Raw genomic sequence first — 26279 nt, forward strand, 5'->3', positions numbered from 1 at the left:
TGAGCACACAGTTCAAATAAACACCTATAGGTTGCGAGCCTGCTAGTGTTCCACTGGACTGTCTAGAATAGTCCGTGGTTGTCATATATACCCCACTAGATGGCTGGATCATCAATAACATCTATAACGAGGCCTCTCATTATTTTATTTTGTCACACAGCAACTATTACATCTACCCATGTTTTACCCAACACATTTTGTAGATATAAAATACATATACAGTTTAAATCTTTGAAAACATGTATAAAACGTTCATCCAGCATAGATAGCAAGTATTCAAATAATATGCACACGTAGCACGTAATTTATATTAAATACTTCATATCTATGTGTAAGTTGAAAGTAACTATGCACTCACCTGAAAAGGTGGTGATTCCGAACTTAGACAGCGCTTCGCTTCTTAAAAAGAATTTTCTTCGACGAAACTTAGTATTATTACCACTAGAGTTTAGTTTATTATTCGTCGACTAATTAATAGTCTAGCTATTATTATTATTATATAAGCGTCAAAAAATACTTATATAACCCATAATAATAGCCCAAGTATTTATTATAAGTTCCTAATAACGTTACTATAATTAAATAAAAGCTATATTAAAAATAGCGTAGGCGTAGCTCACTTACCGCGGGTTTTATAGAAAACCGGGCTTTGCTTGGAGCAGCGTTCCCGAGCTGAAAAGCTCTTCTTCTTGGAGCCTTCGAGCACTCCGGGGCTTCCGCCTCGTGCTAGGGAGGTTCCCTAGGCTTTTCGGGGGATTTCGGGGTTAGAGAGAGGTTCTAGAGGGAGAGAGAGAGTAAAGAGAAGAAAGAATGGGAAAGCTGTGAAGAAAATGAGGGTGGGAGAGGTGGTATTTATAGGGTGAAATGTGGCTGAACTTGGTGCCACATGTCACCATCTGGTGGCAAGCCTTGGGGAGAAAGCAATGGCCAAGATTGTGCCACATCACCCATTTTCGCACAGCACACTTCCGACTTCTAAAATCCGTAACTTTCACATACGACCTCTGTTTTTGACGTTCTTTATATCCACGCGTAGGTAATAATAAGATCTACAACTTTCATTTTGACACCGTCAGCTAATTCTCGACCGATCTTAAATTTAACAGTACAAGGAGATTATATTGTTAAACGTCTGCGTAAAATTAATAACTTCTACATACGGACTCTGTTTTTGTCTGTCTTTTTACCGTTGATTTCCTATTAATGAGATCTTCAACTCTCATTTACGTTGCGTAAGCCAAAAACCGCTCGAACTAAAATTCGAGTTTCAGGCCATGCACTGCTAAGCCGAATCTTAGAAAAATCATAACTTCTTCATACGAAGTCAGATTTGGGCGTTCTTTTAATCGATGTTCTTAGTTTAATATATTCTACGACTTTTGTTTAGATTGCTAAGGCTAAAAAGTTTTCTATCGTAAATTCACTATTTACGTCTCCCGGTGTCGTGCCGGTTTTGCCGTAAAACTTCGGCGGGCCATAACTTCTTCGTTATAGCTCGGATTTCGGCATTCTTTATATGTACGGAAACCTTGAGACATATTCTACAACTTTATGTAGAGATATCAGGATTATCTCACACTTTAATTTTGACGCTCATTTTTATTCTTTATTAATTATACATTTATAATTAAATAATAAACACATACACACACATAATTCACATAATACTCAAATATTTCATATTTATTACTTCAAAAAGAGTTACAATAGTTGACCTAGACTATTACATTGACAAAAATGCTTAGCCCTGAAAACCCGGGCGTTACAATTCTCTCCCCCTTAGGATGATTTCGTCCCGGAATCATGCATCAGCAAACAGATGTGGATAGCGACTCATCATGTCATCCTCTGTTTCCCAAGTGAGATTCGGCCCATTCGAATGTTTCCATCAGACTAGCACCAAGCCGACCATCTTGCGTTGTAACTTTTTAGTCTTATGGTCAATAATTGCCTCAGGCTCTTCGATAAACCTTTTATTCTCATCCATCCTTAATTCCGAGATTGGAATTATGTCGGGAACATCTCCCATGAATTTCCTCAAATAACACACATGGAAGGTGTTATGAATACCATTGAGTTCTTCGGGCAATTCCAGCTTGTAAGCTTGGTTCCCAATCCTCTGAAGAACTTTGAACGGTCCAATAAACCTTGGACTCAACTTTCCTCGTTTCCCAAATCGTATAAGTCCCTTCCACGGTGAGACTTTAAGTAAAACGGAATCCCCAACTTCGAAGGTTATCGGTCGTCTTTTCTTGTCAGCATAACTCTTTTGACGATCCTGAGCTGCTAACATTCTTTCCCTAATCACCTTCAATTTCTCAGCAGTCTCATGGACTATCTCGGGGCCCATAAACTGCTTCTCTCCGGCTTCAAGCCAACAAGACGGCGTACGACACTTCTGTCCGTACAAGGCCTGATAAGGTGCCATCTTGATGCTCGAGTGAAAACTATTGTTGTAGGAAAATTCTACTAGAGGTAAGTGCTCGTCCCAATTCCCTTGGAATTCGAGGGTACATGCTCTCAGCATATCTTCCAACGTCTGAATCGTTCTTTCACTCTGACCATCAGTTTGCGGATGGTAAGCAGTACTCAAACACAACTTTGTACCCAACTCCTCTTGTAGACTCCTCCAAAACCTTGACGTGAAATGACTATCACAATCTGACACAATCGTAAGAGGGACACCGTGAAGTCTTACAATTTCCTTCACGTAAGCGTTTGCGAGCTTATCCATAGACCACTTCTCACTGGCGGCTATGAAGTGTGCACTCTTGGTGAAACGATCCACGACTACCCAAATCATGTCGTGTCCGTTCTTCGTTCTGGGCAGTTTAGTCACAAAATCCATGGTGATGTCTTCCCATTTACCCATGGATACAGGTAAAGGTTCTAAACTCCCATACGGTTTCTGATGTTGTGCCTTAACCCTCGCGCATGTTACGCACTCGGCCACATACTTCGCAACATCGAGCTTCATCGTCGGCCACCAGTAGTAGGGTTTTAGGTCCCTATACATTTTAGTGCTATCGGGATGAATCGAGTACATGGTCGTGTGTGCTTCTTCCATTAGAAGATCTCTTATTCCTCCCGTCTTAGGTACCCAGATTCGATCTTGGAATACCTTCAGTCCTCGACTGTTTGTACCGAACACTAACGTTTTTCCCAAACGTTCTTCCTTTCGGTCATTCTTTTCTAAGGCTTCTTCTTGAGCTTTCCTGATACTTTCCACAATCGTCGAGACGACTTCAATTCTTAACGCTCTTGACCTTTTTCTTTCAAGATTGACTTTCCGACTGAGAGCATCAGCAACAATATTTGCTTTACCTGGGTGGTAAAGTATCTCACAGTCGTAGTCCTTGAGAAGCTCTAGCCAGCGTCGTTGCCTCATGTTCAACTCCTTCTGATTAAAGAGATATTGGAGACTCTTATGATCAGTGAAGAGCTTGTACTTCGTGCCATAGAGGTAATGCCTCCATATCTTTAAGGCAAATACTACCGCTGCCAACTCCAGATCATGAGTGGGGCAGTTCTTTTCGTGCTCTTTCAATTGTCGAGATGCGTATGTTATCACCTTTTCTCTTTGGGTCAGAACACAACCCAACCCGACTCCAGATGCATCACTATAAACCGCGAAATCTTCAACTCCATCGGGTAGAGAAAGTATCGGTGCTTCACATAACTTCTTCTTTAGCTTCTCGAACGCCTCATCGTGTTTCTCACTCCATGTATACATAGCTCCATTATGGGTCAAAGCTGTTAATGGAGCAGCTATCGAAGAAAAGCCTTGGATAAATCGTCGGTAATATTTGGCTAATCCTAGAAAGCTTCGAACCTCCGTGGGACTCTTCGGACGTTCCCACTTCATTACAGCCTCGATCTTGGAGGGGTCAACCATTATTCCTTCTTGGTTAACAACATGACCCAAGAATTGGACTTCCCGTATCCAAAAGTCGCATTTCGAGAACTTTGCAAAAAGCTTCTCCTTCTTTAACACCTCCAACACTTCTCGTAGATGCTTGCCATGCTCCTCCTGGCTTTTCGAGTAGATGAGAATGTCGTCGATGAACACTATCACAAATTTATCGAGGAATGGTTTACAAACCCTATTCATCAAATCCATGAATGCTGCGGGAGCATTGGTTAGTCCGAATGACATAACCAAGAACTCGTAGTGTCCATATCTTGTTCTGAATGCAGTCTTCTCAATATCCTGCTCTCTCACCTTCAGCTGATGATATCCTGACCTAAGATCGATCTTTGAGAAGTAGCTCGAACCTTGCAGCTGATCGAATAGGTCATCAATCCTCGGCAATGGATACTTGTTCTTCACCGTTGCCTTATTCAGCTCTCGGTAGTCTATGCACATCCTCATGCTTCCGTCCTTCTTCTTCACGAATAACACCGGAGCTCCCCAGGGTGATGAACTAGGTCGAATGAATCCGCTGTCCAACAACTCCTGAAGTTGTGTCATGAGCTCCTTCATCTCCGTCGGTGCTAATCGGTAAGGTGGCTTTGCTATCGGTGTTGTTCCTGGTAACAAGTCTATACGAAACTCCACTTGTCTATCAGGTGGTAATCCGGGAAGATCTTCGGGAAAGACTTCCGGATAATCGCACACAACCGGTATATTCTGCACCTCTTTCTTTTCTTTCTTAGCATCGATTACGAATGCCAAGTATGATGCACATCCTTTGGACAAACATTTCCTGGCTTTCATCAGGGAGATGATTCCAGAAGTTACTCTGCGTTTGTCCCCGTACACCATAAATAATTCCTTTCCGGGTGGGTTTATCCTAACTATCTTCTTTCGGCATAATATCTCGGCATCGTTGGCGCTAAGCCAATCCATACCCAAAACAATGTCGAAACCGTTTAACTCTATGGGTAATAGTTCCTCATGGAATTCGTTTCCGTTTAGGTCAATGACGATGTTCCTAATACGATTACTAACAGGTACGAATTTGCCACTGGCAACTTCTACAATCAGGGCATTATCTAGTTTTTCTACAGGCAATGCTAATCTTCCACCAAATTTATGCGACACAAAGGAGTAATTAGCTCCGGAATCAAATAGTATATTTGCAGGCAAACCATTTACAAGAAAGGTACCTGAAGCGACGTCTGCTGCCTCCTTCACAGCCTCGAGCGTCATCTGAAAGGCTCTCGCCTTTGGCTTTGGTGGTATGTTGGGCCTTCCCGCATCTTTCTTCCTTGGGCAATCCTTAGCAATATGCCCTTCTTCACGACACTCGTAGCACACCTTCTTGTTGGTGGTGCACTCATTGGCATAGTGCCCTGTTTTCCCACACTTGTAGCAGGTTACTTCATCGCCACATTTTCCCGAGTGCTTCTTCTTGCACTTCTCGCACCATTTAAATTCGTTTCCTCCCCCTAATTTTTTTTGAACCGAACTTGCTCTTCTTTTTGTTGGGTTTAGCAAACCCTTCAAATTTCCTCTTCTCTCCAACCTCGATTTTTCTGGCAGCTCTTCCCTTAATCATGTCCTCCACAGACTTGGCAGCCCAGATAGCTGCCTCCAAAGTAGGTGCCTGACGTACTGGCACTGCGTACTCCCATGGAAGTCCCTTTGCGTACTTATCAATTTTCGTCAGCTCATCCGGAACAAGACGCAAGGCAAACTCCATCTTTTCTGTGAAGTTGTTCGTGTATTCATCGATTGACATGCTTCCCTTCTTCAGGGTTAGAAACTGGTTCTCTAAGTCTAGCAGGTTTTGAGCTGAGCAGTATTTTCGTTTGAATTGCACCAGAAATTCTGCCCATGTCAGTTGCAGGGGCTTGTTGGGGCTTAAAGTCTTCCCCAAGGTATTCCACCAACGTACAGCGCCTCCTCGAAACTGACGTACTGCAAACGTGGTCTGTAGCTTTCCTCTGCAACCGCACGTCATGAAAGCTAACTCCATCTCCGAGATCCAATCCATGACCCCGATTGGATCTTCTTTTCCCGTGAAAGTCGATGGCTTGCAGGTCAGAAAATCCTTGTACTTGCATCCATTCCTCTCGACTTCGTCACCTTGGTTGTTTTGTTGAACTATTGGTGGGTTGGCTTGACTAACGGTTCCACTGTAGTCTCCTTCCTCAGTCTGCCCTTCGTTCAACTCGGGCTGTTCGATTTGAATAGTCGCTTCCTCTCGATTTTGCTGGAGCAAACGCCTGGTTTCCTCCATTTGACGATCCAACATTGCCTGGATCATCGCTTGCACTCCGGCCATCGTTATTGGTCCGGCAGCGGCTTCCACAACTGGTATTTGCTCGATCACGGGGGGTTGGTGTCTGTTCCCATTTGCGTTTACGTTTCCGCTACGGATCCTTGCCATCTTGATCTATACACCGAATAAGGTGAATTTAGATCTTTATTTAGGAGAGACGTTTTAAATCGTCCTTATCACTCCGAAACGTTTACATGCTAGTTCTAATAGCGTAGTCGTACGTTTAGAATCCTAAACACATAAGGTTTCCAGATCCGGTCGGCAACAGACCATAGATCCGAACAAAATAACAGCATAACATGCATAAAGCATTTAGCACATAAAAGCATTTTAGGCACAATTCCTAAAATAAGCTAGTGCTCACACCTCACAATCATCTCTTAGCATTCTATGTTTAAGTCTAGAAATCCTATAAATTCCTAGTTCGCTTAAACTAATGCTCTGATACCAACTGTGACATCCTCAAAATCACGGCCAGAAAAGACCGGTTTTGTTTATACTTTATTTCAAAATCAGAGTTATCTTTTAATAAAAGGGTTGCGGAATTTGTCCCAAAACAATAATATGATAAAGATTTATCAAAAGCATTTCCATAGAAATGTGATTCATTAAAAGACTCGGGATGTCATGTTCGTACAGATCAAAAGTATAAACAGTACACTATAAGCCTTACTACATTATTTAATATCTACAGGCCTATATCCGTAATCCCTCGTCCAAAACATCACACCTATGCTCATGCGCCACTACCTGTAATACATAAAAACTGAGTGGGTCAGGCTTGGGAGCCTGGTCAGCACATAGGGTTTTCAACCCACAATAAATAAGTTTATTAATTTCATCAATCAACAATAACCCGATTACCCGTTCCCGTTATCCTCACTTTACGTCCCTAAACACCTATCATAAGGGACCTAGCCTAAGGATCATCATCGGGACGGACACTACTGCTAAGGGGATTCCTCAGCAATAAATGTCCTAATAGGCAACCATGTGGGGGATGGAGTACATCTGGTGAGCACACAGTTCAAATAAACACCTACAGGTTGCGAGCCTGCTAGTGTTCCACTGGACTGTCTAGAATAGTCCGTGGTTGTCATCTATACTCCACTAGATGGCTGGATCATCAATAACATCTATAACGAGGCCTCTCATTATTTTATTTTGTCACACAGCAACTATTACATCTACCCATGTTTTACCCAACACATTTTGTAGATATAAAATACATATACAGTTTAAATCTTTGAAAACATGTATAAAACGTTCATCCAGCATAGATAGCAAGTATTCAAATAATATGCACACGTAGCACGTAATTTATATTAAATACTTCATATCTATGTGTAAGTTGAAAGTAACTATGCACTCACTTGAAAAAGTGGTGATTCCGAACTCAGACAGCGCTTCGCTTCTTAAAAAGAATTTTCTTCGACGAAACTTAGTATTATTACCACTAGAGTTTAGTTTATTATTCGTCGACTAATTAATAGTCTAGCTATTATTATTATTATATAAGCGTCAAAAAAATACTTATATAACCCATAATAATAGCGCAAGTATTTATTATAAGTTCCTAATAACGTTACTATAATTAAATAAAAGCTATATTAAAAATAGTGTAGGCGTAGCTCACTTACCGCGGGTTTTATAGAAAACCGGGCTTTGCTTGGAGCAGCGTTCCCGAGCCGAAAAGCTCTTCTTCTCGGAGCCTTCGAGCACTCCGGGGCTTCCGCCTCGTGCTAGGGAGGTTCCCTAGGCTTTTCGGGGGATTTCGGGGCTAGAGAGAGGTTCTAGAGAGAGAGAGAGTAAAGAGAAGAAAGAATGGGAAAGCTGTGAAGAAAATGAGGGTGGAAGAGGTGGTATTTATAGGGTGAAATGTGGCTGAACTTGGTGCCACATGTCACCATCTGGTGGCAAGCCTTGGGGAGAAAGCAATGGCCAAGATTGTGCCACATCACCCATTTTCGCACAGCACACTTCCGACTTCTAAAATCCGTAACTTTCACATACGACCTCCGTTTTTGACGTTCTTTATAACCACGCGTAGGTAATAATAAGATCTACAACTTTCATTTTGACACCGTCAGCTAATTCTCGACCGATCTTAAATTTAACAGTACAAGGAGATTATACTGTTAAACGTCTGCGTAAAATTAATAACTTCTACATACGGACTCTGTTTTTGTCTGTCTTTTTACCGTTGATTTCCTATTAATGATATCTTCAATTCTCATTTACGTTGCGTAAGCCAAAAACCGCTCGAACTAAAATTCGAGTTTCAGGCCGTGCACTGCTAAGCCGAATCTTAGAAAAATCATAACTTCTTCATACGAAGTCAGATTTGGGCGTTCTTTTTATCGATGTTCTTAGTTTAACATATTCTACGACTTTTGTTTAGATTTCTAAGGCTAAAAAGTCTTCTATCTTAAATTCACTATTTACGTCTCCCGGTGCCATGCCGGTTTTGCCGTAAAACTTCGGTGGGCCATAACTTCTTTGTTATAGCTCGAATTTCGGCATTCTTTATATGTACGGAAACCTTGAGACATATTCTACAACTTTATGTAGAGATATCGGGATTATCTCACACTTTAATTTTGACGCTCATTTTTATTCTTTATTAATTATACATTTATAATTAAATAATAAACACATAAACACACATAATTCATATAATACTTAAATATTTCATATTTATTACTTCAAAAAGAGTTACAATAGTTGACCTAGACTATTACATTGACAAAAATGCTTAGCCCTGAAAACCCGGACGTTACATATTGCCCCCAAAAGAACGCAGGATGCCAGGAAGGCCTTCTGTGAAAAGAAAAAGAGACTAAACTGAAAAAAAGACAAAGTATTCAACTGTTTCGGGTAAAGGAAAAATAAAGAAGTGTCACAACTGTTTACAGGAAGGGCACAATGCTAGGACATGCAAGAATGAAAAAGTTGTGCCCCCTCCTAAGGAAAAGAAGCCTCCTGGTAGGCCTAAAAAACCACATTCTGATGAAGCACCTTCAAAACGACCAACTACAAGTGGTGGGAGAGGAGGAAGAAGACCAACTAGGGAAAGAGGTGGAAGAGGATCATCTGTAGGTAGAAGTGGTGGTAGAGGAGGAAGGTCACTTATAGATGAAATCTTTGATTCACCAACAGAAAATGAAGTTATAAACATGTTTGATAATTTTGAGGAAGACGTATTTAGGGCTGAAATGGAAAGGGGGGGCAAGTTCACATATGATGCAATTTCCTGAATCACAATTTGATGAAGGAGTTCCTATAACTCAAGATGATGGAGTGCCTGAAACTCAATTTGATGTTGAAAATGGTAAGAAATAATTTCATTTGTATGTATTCTATAATTATATTAAATCTAATACTTTCATAACTTTTGCAGCTAATTGGGAAGATCAATCTCATGTGGTTGGCGGGATAGCAATTAATGTACCTATTATCTGTGAAAAGTTCAATCCAAGAAAGCCATCTGGATGAGGATGTAGGTGGAATACTAGATTTAGAAGCCGAAATGGGACACAAATCAAGTCTTTTGTTAATTTGGAATACTAGATTTAGGAGCCAAAATAGGACAAAACTCTAGTACTTTGTGATGAATTTTGATACTTGGAATCTAGTATTCCTATTCTTTTGTTATTGAAATGTAATTCAGTTATGTCCCTTTAACAAGTTATGTTAACTGTTTTGCATTTTGTTCCATATTATTTGTTTTGCATTTTGTTCTTTTAACATGTTATATTATGCTAAAGACCCAAACCAAGGGCAAAACGGTCATCTCCAGTTTTATCTTTTTCTTTCCTGCAAGATAAGTTGTTTTGTTCCATTTTATTATGTTTAGAAAAGGTTGTAATCTACCATAACGATTGTATTTTATGTCTAGTAGCTAAAGACCTAAACCAAGGGCAAAATGGTCATCTCATGTTTTCTGTTTTTCCTTTCCTGTTTTTTGTTTTTTCCTTTCCTGTGAACCTGTAATCATTTCCACATTAAGGGAATTATAGTAATTTTTTGTTTTTGTTTTCCTTTCCCGTGACAGTCTTGAAATGGAGGGTAAAAATGGGGATTTCACTATGCACATGTGAGTTAAAAACATTCTAAAAATGTGTAATCGTTTCCAATATGTTTTCTTTTGTTTGTTTTCCTTTTCTGTTTCCTTGTTTCTGTTTTCCATTTCCTTTTCCTAATATTTTTTCTGTTTTCCGTTTTTACCCCTGCTCCAAATAACATGTTTTTTTTTTTTTTTTGCTTCTAAACGCCTTGAAAAAGATTAAATAATGCAAAAATGGAAGCTACGTTTGTTAAAAAATTAAGTACTCATTAGCTACACTATTTGGTTAAAAGTTTATGATACGAATTTACTAAATATTGACAACTTGTTATTACTTAAAAGAAATCTCTCACTATTGTCTGTACACATAGTTTTTTCACATTATATGTGGCAATTAAACATTACCCATTAGCAAAAATGTATTTTTTATTAATTCCAAAGATAATTACATAAAAAAGATAGTTACATACAAACATAAACAAAATAACCACACCAGAAAGATAGTTAGAATATGCAGGGGATTTAAATTACATGGTTTCAAAATACATTGGTTAAACATTGATTCAAGGTACATTGCTTAAACAAGCTTGCAATACTTTAGCACACCTAACCTGCCCTATTACATAATTAGCGATATTAAATTAACCTAACTTTCCATACTACGGAATTATAAAGTAAATGAAAATGCTAACAAGAACAATACCAAACAGCACCTTAACCATGAACATATCAATCTCTTTTTTTTCAATCACCTCTAGCTTCATCAATTTCTTCTGCAAACATATGTTCTCCTTCTCCAGTTCCATATTCTTCTTGGAAAGGATCATATTTTCTTTGAATAAATCCATATTCTCCCTATTCAACTCATTGACTTTACTCTTATATCTGTGAAGACCCAAATCCTCATCCACCCATACAAAAAATTTACAATCTTTTGAAGAATCCTAGAAAAAATGAAGTATTTGAGTAAACATTAGAGAAACGACATCAATCTTAAAGAATTTCGTATACCAGAGAATTAGGGGACCGAATGAAGTGTCGGCCTGGGTTCTTCTTGGTCGTTGAAGTCCAGATCTTTGGTTGTTCACCACATTTACAGAGTACGTTTTTGTAGCTAGAAGTTGAGAAGGAAGAAGAAGAACCATATGATTGATCACCCATTTCAGTTGCACAACAAGAAATCAAAAGAAGAAGTAGAGGAACGCAAGTTTTGAAGAGAAGAATTGTCCATTTCGTTGAGGTCCAGATCTATTAAAACCCACGTCATTTATTAAATGACCGGTTGGTTAAGAGTGGCCAGTCACAAAACATTAAAACAATCAAGGTTAAACTAAATAATGGTTAAATTGTACAAAAAAATAATATAAGGGTTTTTTTAAACATTAACCTATAATACATAGGGTTTTTCTGAGATTTTCCCATGATTTTTTTACAAGTTATATTGAGATTTGACTTATCATGTATTTAAACCATCTAACACCAAATGATTTATAGACTAGCAGTATCAAGTATCACCATCTATCTTTGTAATTAATGATGGTTCAAGTCCCCGTCTAGGACATATATATAATTAGGAATATATTAGATTTGTACTTCTAAATTTTTTTTAAACCTTTTGTTATTGAAACTCAACAAAATCGAAGGACTAAATCTTTAACATTCACTACTTGGGGAGGAATTGTGTATCAAGACGATATCTTTGAGGACTTTAACACAATGAATAAATGAATATGTGTCCCAAAATTTAGGAAGTATATGAGGGCTCGTGGTTGACATACGAATATGCTGAATTCAAGCCTTACACACACCACATAAAAACCATATCATCGACTCTCTCGACTCTTCTAGGTTTTCATCAGGCATCTTCTGGTAAATCGACCATATCAATGGCTTCTCTCGTCACAAATGGAGTCTTTTCAACCTTTTCTCCACAACCCATCTCAGAAACCCCTAAAATCTCAAAAGGATCATCTTCAAAAACCGAAATTTCTTGTAAAACACCGAAGTCAAAGTCCCACAATTCCAGGTTCTTGAAGCTCAGAGCTGATGCAAAAACAATCCAATCAGAGACAGTCGCTGAAGGTAATTCTTCAAATTCATCTTCAGTCGATGACGACCCACTTCAGAAATTTCTTAAAAGAGATTACAAATGGGGATTCAGTCAAGAAATTGATTCGTTCACGATCCCTAAAGGGCTTTCCGAAGAAACAATCAGGCTAATTTCATCAAGGAAAAACGAACCTGATTGGATGCTTGAGTTTAGATTGAATTCTTATCATAAATTCCTTCAAATGACCGAGCCAAAATGGTCCGATAACGATTACCCCAAAATCGATTTCCAAAACCTCTGTTACTATTCAGAACCCAAAAAGAAACCAACTTTGAATAGCCTCGATGAAGCCGACCCAGAACTCCTCAAGTACTTCGACAAATTGGGTATCCCTCTAAGCGAAAAGAACCGTCTAGCAAACGTCGCTGTGGATGCTGTTCTCGACAGCGTTTCAATCGCCACAACTCATAGAAAAACATTAGAGAAATCCGGGGTAATCTTTTGTTCAATCTCCGAAGCCATTAAAGACCACCCTGATAAAGTCAAAAAATATCTAGGAAAAGTCGTTTCCTCAGATGATAACTTCTACGCTGCTTTGAATTCAGCTGTATTTAGTGACGGATCCTTCGTCTACATCCCTAAAGACACCAAATGCCCGATGCAAATCTCAACTTATTTCCGTATAAACGCCATGGAAACCGGTCAATTTGAACGAACTCTTATCATAGCAGATGATCGAAGCTTTGTTGAGTATCTAGAAGGTTGCACTGCTCCTTCTTATGACACGAATCAGCTCCATGCAGCTGTTGTTGAACTCCATTGTAACGAAGAAGCTGAAATCAAATACTCCACAGTTCAAAACTGGTACGCGGGTGATGAAAACGGGCGGGGCGGGATCTTTAACTTTGTGACAAAACGTGGCCTTTGTGCGGGTCGAAAATCCAAGATCTCTTGGACCCAAGTGGAGACCGGGTCTGCAATTACATGGAAATACCCGAGTGTTGTTTTGGAAGGTGATGATTCTGTGGGTGAGTTTTATTCGGTTGCTTTGACTAATAATATGCAACAAGCGGATACAGGTACAAAGATGATTCATAAGGGGAAGAATACAAAAAGTCGGATTATTTCAAAGGGGATTTCAGCTGGAAATTCAAGGAATTGTTATAGGGGACTTGTTCAGGTTCAATCAAGAGCTGATAATGCAAGGAATTCTTCTCAATGTGATTCCATGCTTATTGGTGATAAAGCTGCTGCTAACACTTACCCTTACATTCAGGTATGCATCTTGTTTTTAGTTTTTGGGTGATGTCATAAATACATATTCTCAAAGCTATGCATAGGTAGATTTTTCAAAGTGTAATGTCATAATAAGTGGGAAAAATGAATGTACAATATTATGATTTAGGGGATTTTTCAAACTATAATATGACTTAATAAGGACATTTAAAGTACAATGTTGTAGTAGAAAGAAATGAAGCAAGATTCTATAATACACAAATGGAAGTATGTTTCTATTTCTTGCATTTCTCGTTTGTTTATACTTTATATTATGGGATGTTACTTTCATTGCTTGCTTACAGGTTTCTACAGTGAAGAATCTGTCCAATTATAGCAATGAAATTCAAATACAAAGCAATTTTGTCCATTAAGTTAAAGAAAAAAAACAACACCTAAGCAAATATTGTATTTATACGTAACATAATGATATTATTGTTGATGTTTTTGTGTGTAAACACTTTAAACAGGCGAAAAATCCATCTGCACGAATAGAACATGAAGCAAGCACTTCGAAAATTGGAGAAGACCAACTCTTTTATTTTCAGCAAAGAGGGATTGACTATGAACGTGCAATGGCTGCAATGATTTCTGGGTTTTGTAGGGATGTTTTCAATGAGCTTCCTGATGAATTTGGTGCTGAAGTCAATCAGTTGATGAGCATAAAGCTTGAAAACTCAGTTGGTTAAACACACACTCACACACAATCATGGAAAAAGCTTTCAATATCTCATCTTCTTCTGTTGGATAAGTAAGGGTGTTTGTTTCACTTGTCATGATGTGTAAATGAATCGGGTTGTGTATACATGTAATGTCATCCATATAAGCATACATTCCACATTCACAGATTGTTTTTCATATATGGCTAGTGGTAGTAGCTACTGAAAGTAGGTTGTTATATATATATATATATATATATATATATATATATATATATATATATATATATATATATATATATATATATATATATTAATAGCCGACATTGAGGACAAGAATGAATAAACAATACACTACAACATATATTGTCAAAGAAGGTGATACTTTCATAAACAATGTATGTAGAAGAAGCGAATGATGTAGACGAAAATTGTGATTTAGCATGTATTTTGTACTATATACACGTAAGTTATTATTAAGCCATCTTTAGATTACATATTTAGTTCTCTCGCGTTTGATCGAATCAATACTAATCTTGTCCTTTTATATTGTTTTTGATTTAGTTGTAGAGAAAGCAAACAAACAATTTAAAAATATATCTAATGATGGGTATTTTATGGTAGTTCTGGTTAATAACTCTACATATATTTTTTCTTACACATGATGACAAACTTAGGGTGTGTTTGGTACAGAGAAATAGAATTCCTGCAGAGAATAGAAATGTAGAGATAGAGAATTAAGCTAGAGAAAGAGAATTGATTCCCCTGTTTGGTAGAACTGAAAATGAATTCCTGCAGAGAATAGAAATGTAGAGATAGAGAATTAAGCTAGAGAAAGAGAATTGATTCCCCTGTTTGGTAGAACTGAAAATCCACTAGAGAAATGTTTTTTAGAATCATTTCTCTTGTTTGGTTGTATTAATCAATAAAATAGAAATAAGTTTTTTTACCTTGTTTATTCATTTTCAAACAACATTTTTTTATAAAAATGCATTAAGATGTACACTTAATTAGTTAAAATATACATCTTCTATGTTTTTAATTATTTTTTTATTTTTATATTAAGTGTTACTAAATAATTTATTTTCTAATCAATTAATATTATTTTTTATACATCTTGTTTTGGAAAACATATTTCTAATATAAAGGAATAACTTAAAAATAGATTGTAAAGAAATATGAACATCATACTATTCAAAAACTATGTCCAATGTACGATATGCAAAAAGTATAATTCAACATTCTTAATAACTAAAAAAACATAACTATGTCCAATACAGAATGTGCAAAGAGTAAACTTCAATATTCATAAAAACTAAAAAAAAAAAAAAAAACCATAACTTAAAATAACCTTATCATGATATTGATCCTTCCCCTATCATTTCCATGTAACAAATTTTTTTCTTCTTCTGTTATCTTAAAAAACGTCCGAGCATGAAATTGACCTTTGCTAAACATGTCAATCACCTTAATTCGTTGTTTGACATTGATATTTGGCATGCGTTATATATCTTTGATAACTTTATCTATCATATCACATGTTTCCTTATTTTCTTGCATTCCTATATTGTATATTGTTTCATTAAGTTTTTCACTAACCTCCTTGAAAGTTTTTCGTTTCTTTTGCAGCTTCCTTATAAGAGCTTTCGGTGTCATCCTTTGGAGGCCTTTTGTTTACTATTGCCACGAGCAATTTGTTGTGTCTCTTCAACAATATCTTCCAACCCTTCCACATCAACATGTGAGTTTCTTTGTGTCTCTTCAATCACATCTTCTCCAAGATCAGTAGCTCCATGACCAGTAGCTCTATCCTTACCGAAGATTTTACATAGGTAATCAAATTGTGGAAATGGTTTATCGCGAAAACATGCAGAACCTTTATGACTCTACAAGAATGGCACAAAATTAATTGTTTACTATTCATTTACAATATTTTTTAATGATGCAAAAAATACTACAAACATAATCATTATAGTACCTTTATGTACTCATCCCAAACTTCAGCATCAGCGGTAACACAACATTTATCCATATCCCAGCCAAATCCACTCGTGTTTGTTCCGTATACCATGTCGTGCACAATGTTGAAATGGTTTTTCCATGTCTTCATCCTCTATTTAATATGAGGCTCTGCTTTCAAACCCGAGTTAGGAAGACTTACGTCTAATAATTGTTGCACGACCTTCAAATAACCAAGTTTGAATCTGTTGTCGACACCGCCATACTTTCCGGATACATGTAACTCAAACAATGCTTCAATCAACTTTGCATCCTCTTCAGTAGTCCATACGTATTTGTTTCGCCTTGCCATGCCTACAAAAAATGTTTACATAATGATGCTTGAAATAGTAATTAAACCATTAAACATAATATTATCACACCACAATGAATAAAAAATATTATACAACATTCCTAATAGCCACTGTTTAGGGTTGTATAACTTAGTCATAACTTAACCAAATAAGCTATTTTTTAATCCTAAAACGTATACAAGACATGGGACTACATTTAGGGGAAAAAATCACCTAATTCCGAGTTCGTATCAGACTTTTATGATGGTTCAAAGTTTAACAAAAATTATAAAAAATGTTGTAATAATATACAACAGTCATAACAACCCATGTTTAAGGTTGTATAATTCAGCCATATCTTAACCAATTAAGCGGTTTTTATCCTAAAACTTAGACAACAAATAGGACTACAATTTTTAAAAAACAAGCGCCTATTTCCGAACTCGTATGAGACTTTTATGATGGTTCAAAGTTTGACAAAAATTATAAAAAATGTTGTAATAATATACAACAGTCGTAACAACCTCTGTTTAAGGTTGTATAACTCAGCCATATCTTAACCAATTAAGCGGTTTTTTATCCTAAAACGTAGACAACACAGAGGACTACAATTTGTAAAAAAAAATATCTCCTAATTCCGAGCTCGTATGAGATTTTTATGATGGTTCAAAGTTTAACACAAATTATAAAAAAATGTTGTAACAATGTACAACAATCCTAACAGCCTCTGTTTAAGGGTGTGTGACTCAGTCATATCTTAACCAATTATGCTGTTTTTTGAGCCTACATTGTAGCCAATATAGAGGACTACAATCTGGGGAAAAAATCTGCTCATTCCAAGCTAGTATGAAGATTTTATTGTTATTCAAAGTAGGGTAAAAATTCCCAAAAAAAATATGCACTAGTAAAACAACTTTCCATTGTACATACAAGTAAAACATAACCTATTAACAAATTGGCACCTAAGTGACCCATGGATACTCCATGGTGATTTTAAGCCATTGGAGCATGAGGGATATGGAAGGTCATTAGGGTTTACATGGTGTAACCCTAGTTTGCCACACTATACAAGAGACCCTAAGGCTACCAAAATTGGCACCTAAGTGATCTTAGAAGAGTACTTGCAGATTTTGTGAAGCAATGAATTCTCTCTCTAGTTCTTCCATTTGTTAGTGGTGATTTGTGGTTCCATTTGAGGCATTCACACTATTGGTGCTAGGCTCTTAAAGCTTCAAGGTTTTCCACTACACTAAAAGGTATGTCATCTAACTAGAATTTTGTAGTATCGATACTCCATTGTATGCTAGTTAGGATAATGCTTTGGAATTTTGAAAGTTTGCATGTATATTATAGAGAACATAGATCCAATGTAACACCCAAAATTAGAAAGGCCAAGAAAAGAAAGGAAAACCATAAATTTAAGGGGTCGACTTGTCGAGTCCAAGGAAGAACTCGACGAGTCGGAGCAAGTTCTGTGTCGCAGATTAAGTGACCGACTCGACGAGTTGGGGTTTGGACTCGGCAAGTCCGGTCTGGGTTGGGAAAACCTAATTCCGGGACTTGGTACCCTATTTAAGCATCTTATTCTCTTCCATAGGGATCATTTGCGGCCCCTATAGTCCAGAACCCCAAACCCTAGCCACCATAACCATTTTTGGAGCAAGATCTACCCTTGGTGAAGTAATTTGAAGCTTGGAAGAGAAGAGATTCATATTGGTGCAAGAGGAGACCTTGGATCCAGAGTTGGTGGAACTTTTTAGAGCATGTGGAGGTAATGAATCGTTATCCTTGGATTTCTCCTTTCTAGATCCATCTTTCATGGAGTTTTCGTGTTTCTTTGAGAGTATGTGATGAGAAATTAGTGCACAAGTTAGATCTGGAGTTGAAACTCCAGATCTGACCTCTATTTGGATCAAAGATGCAGAAAGCCCTGTTAGTTGCTATGCAAAATCCATTCCCCATGAGTTAAGTTCCTTTCTAGCTTGGTTTTTGGTATTATGAGACAAGAAGCACGTAAAGGTAGCAACTTTATGGTGCTAGTGGACTCTAGGAACCCATATATATTGTTTGGAGCGAAGGAGTAGCTCTATGACTCGAGATTATGAATACACGAAAGGACTCGGCGAGTCTGGGAGATGACTCGGCAAGTCAGGCTAGATACCAAACTTAAATAGCGTAGTAACTCGGCGAGTCGCATGGGTGGACTCAGCGAGTTGGATGATGATAGGCAGGAACTTGAAGAGTTAGAAGAACAAATCGGCGAGTCTGTTGAAGATTGCATTGGACTCAACGAGCCTGTTCTTGGACTCGGCGAGTCAAGTTGCGAAACCCCAAGCCCTTTTAGTTAAGACTCGGATCAGTGAGTTGAGTGGAAACTCAGTGAGTTGGACAGGAAAGAACTCGGAAATTAGTAGAATCAGCGAGTCATGGTCTGACTCGGCGAGTCGAGTCGTGAATGAAAGGGGTTTCTGAGCTTATGAACTCGGCGAGTCAGTAGGCTGACTCGGCGAGTCAGTAAGCTGACTCGGCGAGTAGGGTCAACCTGGAAGGTTGACTTTGACTAGGACTTTGACTTTGACCAGAGTTGACTTAGTTGACTTTTGGAAGACTGTCAGACTAAGTGTTATATTGATATTGGTAACTCGAAGAGCTAGAGGAGAAGCGCCTTAGAGAATTGTTGGTTAACAGCCAGAGGGTTATCAGTAGAGCTCAGCAGTTCATGTGAGTTTCCTTCCAGTAGGAACGGGTCTAAGGCCACAATGTCGGCCCGTTTAGCTAGCAGTAGTTTCCGGACTTCGGTCCGATGCAGTAGTTAGTATGTTTGATGCCTTCGTGGCTCAAACAATATTTATGTGTTATGTGTTCCGGGCTATGGCCCGATGCAGTATGCAGTTTATGTGTTCATGTTAGTTGATATGTTTATGTTATGCTATGTTCAGTTAGTTTCGGACTTCGATCCAATGCAGTTAGTCCGTACTTCGGTCTGATGCAGGGGACAAGGTCACAGTCAGTTCCGGACTTCGGTCCGATGCAGGGGCAAGTCCCCAGTTAGTCCGGACTTCGGTCCGATGCAAGGGACAAGGTCCCAGTCAGTTTCCGGACTTCGATCCGATGCAGGGGCAAGACCCCTGTTAGTCTTGACTTCGGTCCGATGCAGGGGACAAGGTCCCAGCCAATTCCGGACTTCGGTCTGATGCAGGGGGCAAGGCCCCAGTTAGTCCGGACCCCGGTCCGATGTAGTAGGTAAGGCCCAGTATGTGCTTTATATGTTGGCATGGTATGTGGTAGTTTGGGGGAGCTCACTAAGCTTCGTGCTTACGGTTTCAGTTTTTGGTTTCAAGTACTCAGTTTTCAAAAGAGGAGCTCGGAGAGGTTGCAGTGCACACACCATAATCAGTTAGCCTGGGAATGTTTTACTCTGATAATAAGATTATGTTTTGAATTAATACTCAAAAATTATGTTATGACTTATGATACGGTTTTTATAAATATGGTTTTAGTAATGTTTTAAAAGAAATTTTTAGTCATGATTTTTGGGTCGTTACATCCAAAGCATCTAGGGTTGCATGTACACCATAGGAGTGTTAGAATGCTCAAAACCCATCAAGATGCATCACAAAAAACCACAAAATCCTCAACTCCATCCGAGAGAGTCAAAACAGGAGCCTCGCAAAGTCGTTGTCGAAGTGTCTCGAATGTTGTCTCTGATGGGTTTTGAGCATTACATCAATCCTATGGTGCACATGCAAACCCTAAAGCTTTGGATCTAGGTTTCTCTATTTGTACATGCAAATCATCCAAAGCTTTTAAACCCTAGATCTATCATACAAAAATCAAAATTAATAACTAATACAAGTTTAGATGATTACCTTTCAATTGAAGCTTGAAGATCCTTGACTTAGAGAGCTTAGTATCACAAATGTAATACCTCTATTCGATAACACACATTAAGGCAATTGGAAGAATGTAAGAGAGAGAGAGAGAAAGAGAGAGAAAGGAGGTAATTTTCGGCTCTAGAAATCCTTCTAGGGTTAGGTGTAGCCAAAAATATGATGCCTAGGGTCCCTTTATATAGGCGAGGAGTTAGGGTTTCAGTCAAACACTTAACCGGTTGCTTAGGCTCTAAGCAGCCCATAAGATCCTTCTGGAATCCCATCCTTAGACGAATTCTTAAGGCCCTATCCACAAGAATTCGTCCACCCTATCTTTAGGGTTTCCTCAGCCCACTTTGCAACTATCCAATAATTACAATATCAATCCCCTAGGCTTAATTGATATCTTTTGATTACAAAATTAATGCATTAATTAATTCCTGACCAATATTAATTAACCAATATGATTTCTCCTTTAATATATTATTCATATAATATATTAATAAGCCATAATAACCTCTTTCTCTATAATTTATCCAATCAAGTTGCTTTGGTGAAGGCAGCCCAAAAGGAGCATGCTACAACCGGGTCACGTACATACCAAATATAGTTATGGGCTTAGACACCTAATCCACCAGTCTACTGCTCCAGGCCCACCAGAAATCCACCCCTTTTCTTGTCAGACGAGTGATGGGTACTGTAATTTTGGAGAAATCATGAATGAATCTCCGGTAGTACCCTACCAACCCCAAGAAACTCCTGATATCCGAGGGAGACTTCAAAACCTCCTACTGCATCACCGTTTCGATTTTGGCCGGATCGACCAAAATCCCCTCTTATTAACGAGGTGTCCAAATAACTGGACCTCTCGCAACCAAAACTCACAATTCCAGAACTTGGCATATAGCCGCTATCGCCTTAAAACTCCCAGTAGCTCGTGGAGATGCTCCTCATGCTGCTCCCTGGTCATGGAATACACTAAGATGTCATCGATGAACACAATAACTGAGTGATCGAGCATCAGTCTGCATACCCGATTCATCAGATCCATGAATACTATTGTCGCGTTAGTGAGTCCAAATAGCATCAACACGAACACATAATTCCCGTAACAAGTTCAGAACACGGTCTTCTCCACATCCTCCTCCCTAACCCTGACTTGATGTTACCCGGACCTCAGGTCTATTTTGGAGAACCAAGATACTCCCTACAAGTGATCGAAGAGATCATCTATCCGTGGAAGTGGATAATGGTTATTCACCGTCAACTTGTTTAGCTCCCGATAATCAATGCATATCCGGTGTGAATCATCCTTCTTCTTGACGAAGAGAATCAGCGCTCCCCACGAAGAGTTGCTCGGACGGATGAAGTGCTTGCCTAGCAGCTCCTGCAACTGATAGGACAACTCCTACAAGTGAGAGGACAACTCCTGCATCTCTGGCGGTGCCAATCGGTATGGTTCCTTGGCAATAGGGGCCATACATGGCATAATGTCGATCCTAAACTCGACCTGCCTCTTCGGAGGCATGCCAGGTAACTCCTCCGAAAACACATCAGCGAAGTCTCTAACAAATGGAACATTTGAAACTGGAACCTGGTCCCTGACTCGCATATCTACCACATACGCCAAATAACCTGCACACTCGAGTTGAATACACTACCGAGCTCTGGCTGTTGAGAAAAATCATGAACCCAACCTGGTGCCCTCTCCATAAATAACCAGTTCTCCCCCACTTAGGGTTCGAACTACCACACACTGACCCTCGCAGTCGATCATGGCATGGATCAGCCAATCCATACCTACTATCACACAAACATCCCCTATAGGAATCAGAATCAAATCGATCGGGAAGGACTCTCCAAAGATATCTAGAACACAACCCCAATAGACTAAAGAAGCAAAAACCCAGTGTTCGTTAGTGATAGAAACTCGCAACAGACACTCTAGCTCTCCTAAAGGCAAATCAAGCTCCCTACTAAACGATTGAGAGACAAATGACTGACTCGCCCCCAAGTCAAACAATACAAGATCAGGCAAGGAGTTCACTAAGAACGCACCTAACATAGGTACAGCCACATCAGCATACATATAAACATAATCAATGAGATAAGGAATAGAAACATACCAGCCACAACATCTGGTGTTATCCTGGCCTCCTCGACAGTGAACTGGAAGGCGCGTCCCTGAGCCCTCGGGGGCTCTGCCCTTCCCTATCCCCCATCAGTGATCCTCAGTGTAGTCGGAGCTGGAACTTGTGTCGGCTTGGCATCTAGCAGGGGACACTGGGCCTTCATATGGCCCACCTGCTCACAATGATAACAAAGTCTGACACTATAAGTTGGATTTTGCTGCCTACAATCCCTCACAATGTGGCCCTGTTTGCCATACTTTTGGCACTCTGAAGAAGATCGACAAACCCCATCATGCACCTTGTCGCACTTCCCACAAGTGCAACCCTCTGATTGCCATGCCTGGAGTCAGCGGCCTTAAATTGTTTCAGCGTAGGTTGTGACTATGTCGAGGCCGGTCTCGTCTCTAGATTCTGCAACTCGATCTCAATCTCATGCTGCCTGGCAACCTACTACATCTCCAGCAACGATCTATAGCACTGGGTAGAGATGAACTGCCTGATCTTCGTCTTGAGCATGCTCAAGTAACGAGTCATTTGAGCCTGCTCAGACGCAGCAAACTTAGGGCAGAAAATAGCCCTCTTCATGAACATCTTGGTGATCTCCATCACCGACTCAGTACTCTGCCTCAAATCCAAGTACTCCTGGGCCAATCTCTCCATCTCCACTAGTGGAACATAACAAGAATGAAACATCTCATAGAACTGCTCCCAAGACACAGCATCCCCTGCTCAGCAGAGTAGGAACTAGTAGCCAGCCTCCACCAGTCCTTGGCTCCGAACCTCAGAAGGTTCAGAGCACACCTGACCTTCTGGCCAGCATTCTCAGGCTATAATATCTTAATTATGTATAACCATGATGAATACACTAAATAACTACAATAATGATGTCAATTTCATACAAAGGAAACCCTAGGCTAGCAGACATCATATAATCAGGCAATTCTATCATGCAATTCCTGAAGATCCTTAGCCTAGTACTAGCATGCTATTCTAACATATCACATAATCAAATAACTTGTATGGTATTTTTGGGTCTACTTACTGGCTCTGGCTGATCGTACCCTCTGCATCCTCCTTTACTTATTTCGAAAAACCTTTTGAAAACCATTTTGAAAGTCCCTCCTTGATTTGAGACTGGATTTACACGAATGTTCCTCCAGTTCACTCAAACCAAGGCTCTAATACCAACTTGTAACACCCATAAAATTTAAGCCAAATTAAAACATTTTAATTCATTCAAAAACCATTAAGTTCATACATCTTGTTTTCAAAATAGTTTAAACATCAGAGTATCCCCCATAAACATATCACTTAAATCATAAAACATGAGGAGCGGTACGATCACGCCTTCGCCTTGCCACGATCTCCTGAAGTACCTGAAACACTACACTGAACTGTAAGCCCGAAATCTTAATGAGTTACCCCCAAAATACCAACCACACATCAACATACTTATAACATATAATAGATAGAACATCCATGTACATTGGTTCTACAGTGTGATTGGTCCGCCCGCACCGGGCCTTTAATCCACCTGGTCCACCCTCCGAGTCTACAGTATGACCGATCCGCCCACATCGGGCCTTCAGTCGGCCTGGTCCACTCTCTGAGCCTCGGCACGTCTGGTCCGCCCTCTTGGGGCCTCCAGCCTATCCGGACTACTCGCTGGGACTTCGGAATATCTGGTTTGCCCTGGGTATGTTGGCCTACAACACAAAGTAGGACCCGCCTCAACCCAACTCTCGTCAAACAACCAAGTGCACATAAAAAAATTAATTACATAACAAATCTTTAACTAGACAAACAAGCTAACAGATCACATAACATATCAACATCCTAACCAGGATTCTAACCTAACCGGTCACTAGCATAACATTACCCTATATACCGGGTACCGACCTTAACCAGGTCACTAACATAACACCATCCTAAATACCAAGCAAAGCAATAACCTAACAAACAATACCCAGATTTCCATCCGATAAAGGGTCGGCCTTGGTGCCGTAGACCCTGTCGATATAGTGATGATAACTCACCTACAATTGCAGACTGAAGAGATAAGACCAAGCTGCTCCGACCACTGACACGAACTTCACCACAGAACACTACCAAAGAACCAATTCCAAAGTTACCAAAATACCCTTGGAAGTCAAACTGGTCAACTCTTGGTCAAAGTCAAAGTCCTCAGTCAAAGTCAACCTTCCTGGTTGAATCTACTTGCTGAGTCAACCCGTCGACTCGTCGAGTTCCCATACTCAGAAACTCCCATAACACGACTCAACTCGCCGAGTCACCCCAAGACTTGTCGAGTCCAACGATCTCTGAGTCTCATCCTGCTCAACTCACAGAGTCGTCCCTCGACTCACCGATTCGAGGCTTAACCAGAAGAGGTTAGGGTTCCATGAATAGACTCGTCGAGTCCAAGAACAGACTCGCCAAGTCCAAGGCAATCTTCAACAGACTCGTCGAGTTGTTCTTCCAACTCACCGAGTCCATGCACATGTTCATACAACTCGTCAAGTACACCCACGTGACTCGCCGAGTCTCTCCAGTTCTTAATCCATACAGTGGCTTTTCGATCCATGCAGGGGATCCAATCCATAGATCCACTCTTCTACAGTCTAACCCTCACATAAAGTTGCAAACTTTACGTGAAGCCAAGGAGATATAGGCCCAAAACACACTAAGGCTAGGGTTAAGGACTAGTGGGCTTCACCAACAACTCCTAAACAAAAGCTTTATGACATTTTGTACCATCACAAGCCTAGATCTAAAGTAGTAACCTCAGATCTAAGCCTCTAACTCGAAATAGCTCTCAAATAAGGTAAGGAACCCCAAATCAACCACCAAGGATGAACCAAAAAGGAAATAGCTTAAGATAATGGCTCCTTACCTCTGAGATGTGCCCAGACTGATGTAAATCCCAGATCTACACAAGACCATTGGCGCTAGCCTCTAATTTCTCAAGCTCCTTCCACAAATTTCCTCTTCCAAGATACAATCTCCTCAACAATGGAGTCTCACACGAAAATTAGGGTTTATGGATCTCAAAAGGGTAGAAAAGAGGTTGAGGGTGGGTTATATCGTGCTTTATATAGGGCACAACCCCCGAAATTAGGGTTTTCTCTCTTCAGCACCAACTCGTTGAGTCCAAGCCGCCGACTCGACGAGTTGGTCACTTAACTCGCGATAGAATCCCGCTCCGACCCGGCGAGCAATCACGCCTACTCGCCGAGTCCCTTTCCTTAATTTACACTTTAAGTCCTTCAATAGCACCTCTGGAATTTGGGGTGTTACACCCATGAAGGTCAATTTGGTCAAAGTCTAAGTCCTGGCTAAAGTCAACCTACGTGATTGACCCTACTCGCAGAGTTAACCCACTGACTCGCCGAGTTAATAAACTCAGAAAACTCTCATATCACGACTCGACTCACCGAGTCACCCCACAACTCATCGAGTTCAACAATCTCCGAGTCCTATCCTGTAACGTCCGTAGATCCGGGCTAGTCAATTTAGAGGTAATAGGGGTCGAAAATGACTTTTCGACAAAAGATTATTTAGAATAAATAATCTTAACCAAGTTGTAGAATATTTCACAAGCTTTCTGTACATATAAAGAGCGTCGAAATCCGAGTTATAACAAAGAAGTTATGACCCGTCGAAGTTTCGCGACGGAACCGGCACAGCACCGGGAAGCATAAATAGTG

General features: G+C 39.7%; 1 protein-coding gene and 1 pseudogene across 1 annotated transcript; one reads left to right on the forward strand and one right to left on the reverse strand.

Moving 5' to 3' along the window:
* Window positions 1-12061: 12061 nt before the first annotated feature.
* Window positions 12062-14462, forward strand: ABCI8 (ATP binding cassette protein 1). The gene is made up of 2 exons (XM_078995023.1): window positions 12062-13619; window positions 14089-14462. Exons 1-2 carry the CDS (start codon window positions 12180-12182, stop codon window positions 14305-14307), a joined length of 1659 nt encoding a protein of 552 aa, XP_078851149.1. The 5' UTR covers window positions 12062-12179; the 3' UTR covers window positions 14308-14462.
* A 1467-nt stretch (window positions 14463-15929) lies between these two features.
* Window positions 15930-16588, reverse strand: LOC145014392 (uncharacterized; annotated as a pseudogene).
* Window positions 16589-26279: the final 9691 nt, after the last annotated feature.

The sequence above is a fragment of the Lactuca saligna genome, chromosome 1 (genome assembly GCF_052625555.1).
Source record: "Lactuca saligna cultivar CGN05327 chromosome 1, ASM5262555v1, whole genome shotgun sequence".
Classification (NCBI taxonomy): Eukaryota; Viridiplantae; Streptophyta; class Magnoliopsida; order Asterales; family Asteraceae; genus Lactuca; species Lactuca saligna.

What these genes read in the sequence shown, in the direction of transcription:
- ABCI8 (XM_078995023.1), top strand. Translation starts at nt 12,180, where the DNA reads ATGGCTTCTCTCGTCACAAATGGAGTCTTTTCAACCTTTTCTCCACAA. An exon ending in ACACTTACCCTTACATTCAG is followed by an intron (nt 13,620 to 14,088) that starts GTATGCATCTTG and finishes CACTTTAAACAG; the next exon opens with GCGAAAAATCCATCTGCACG.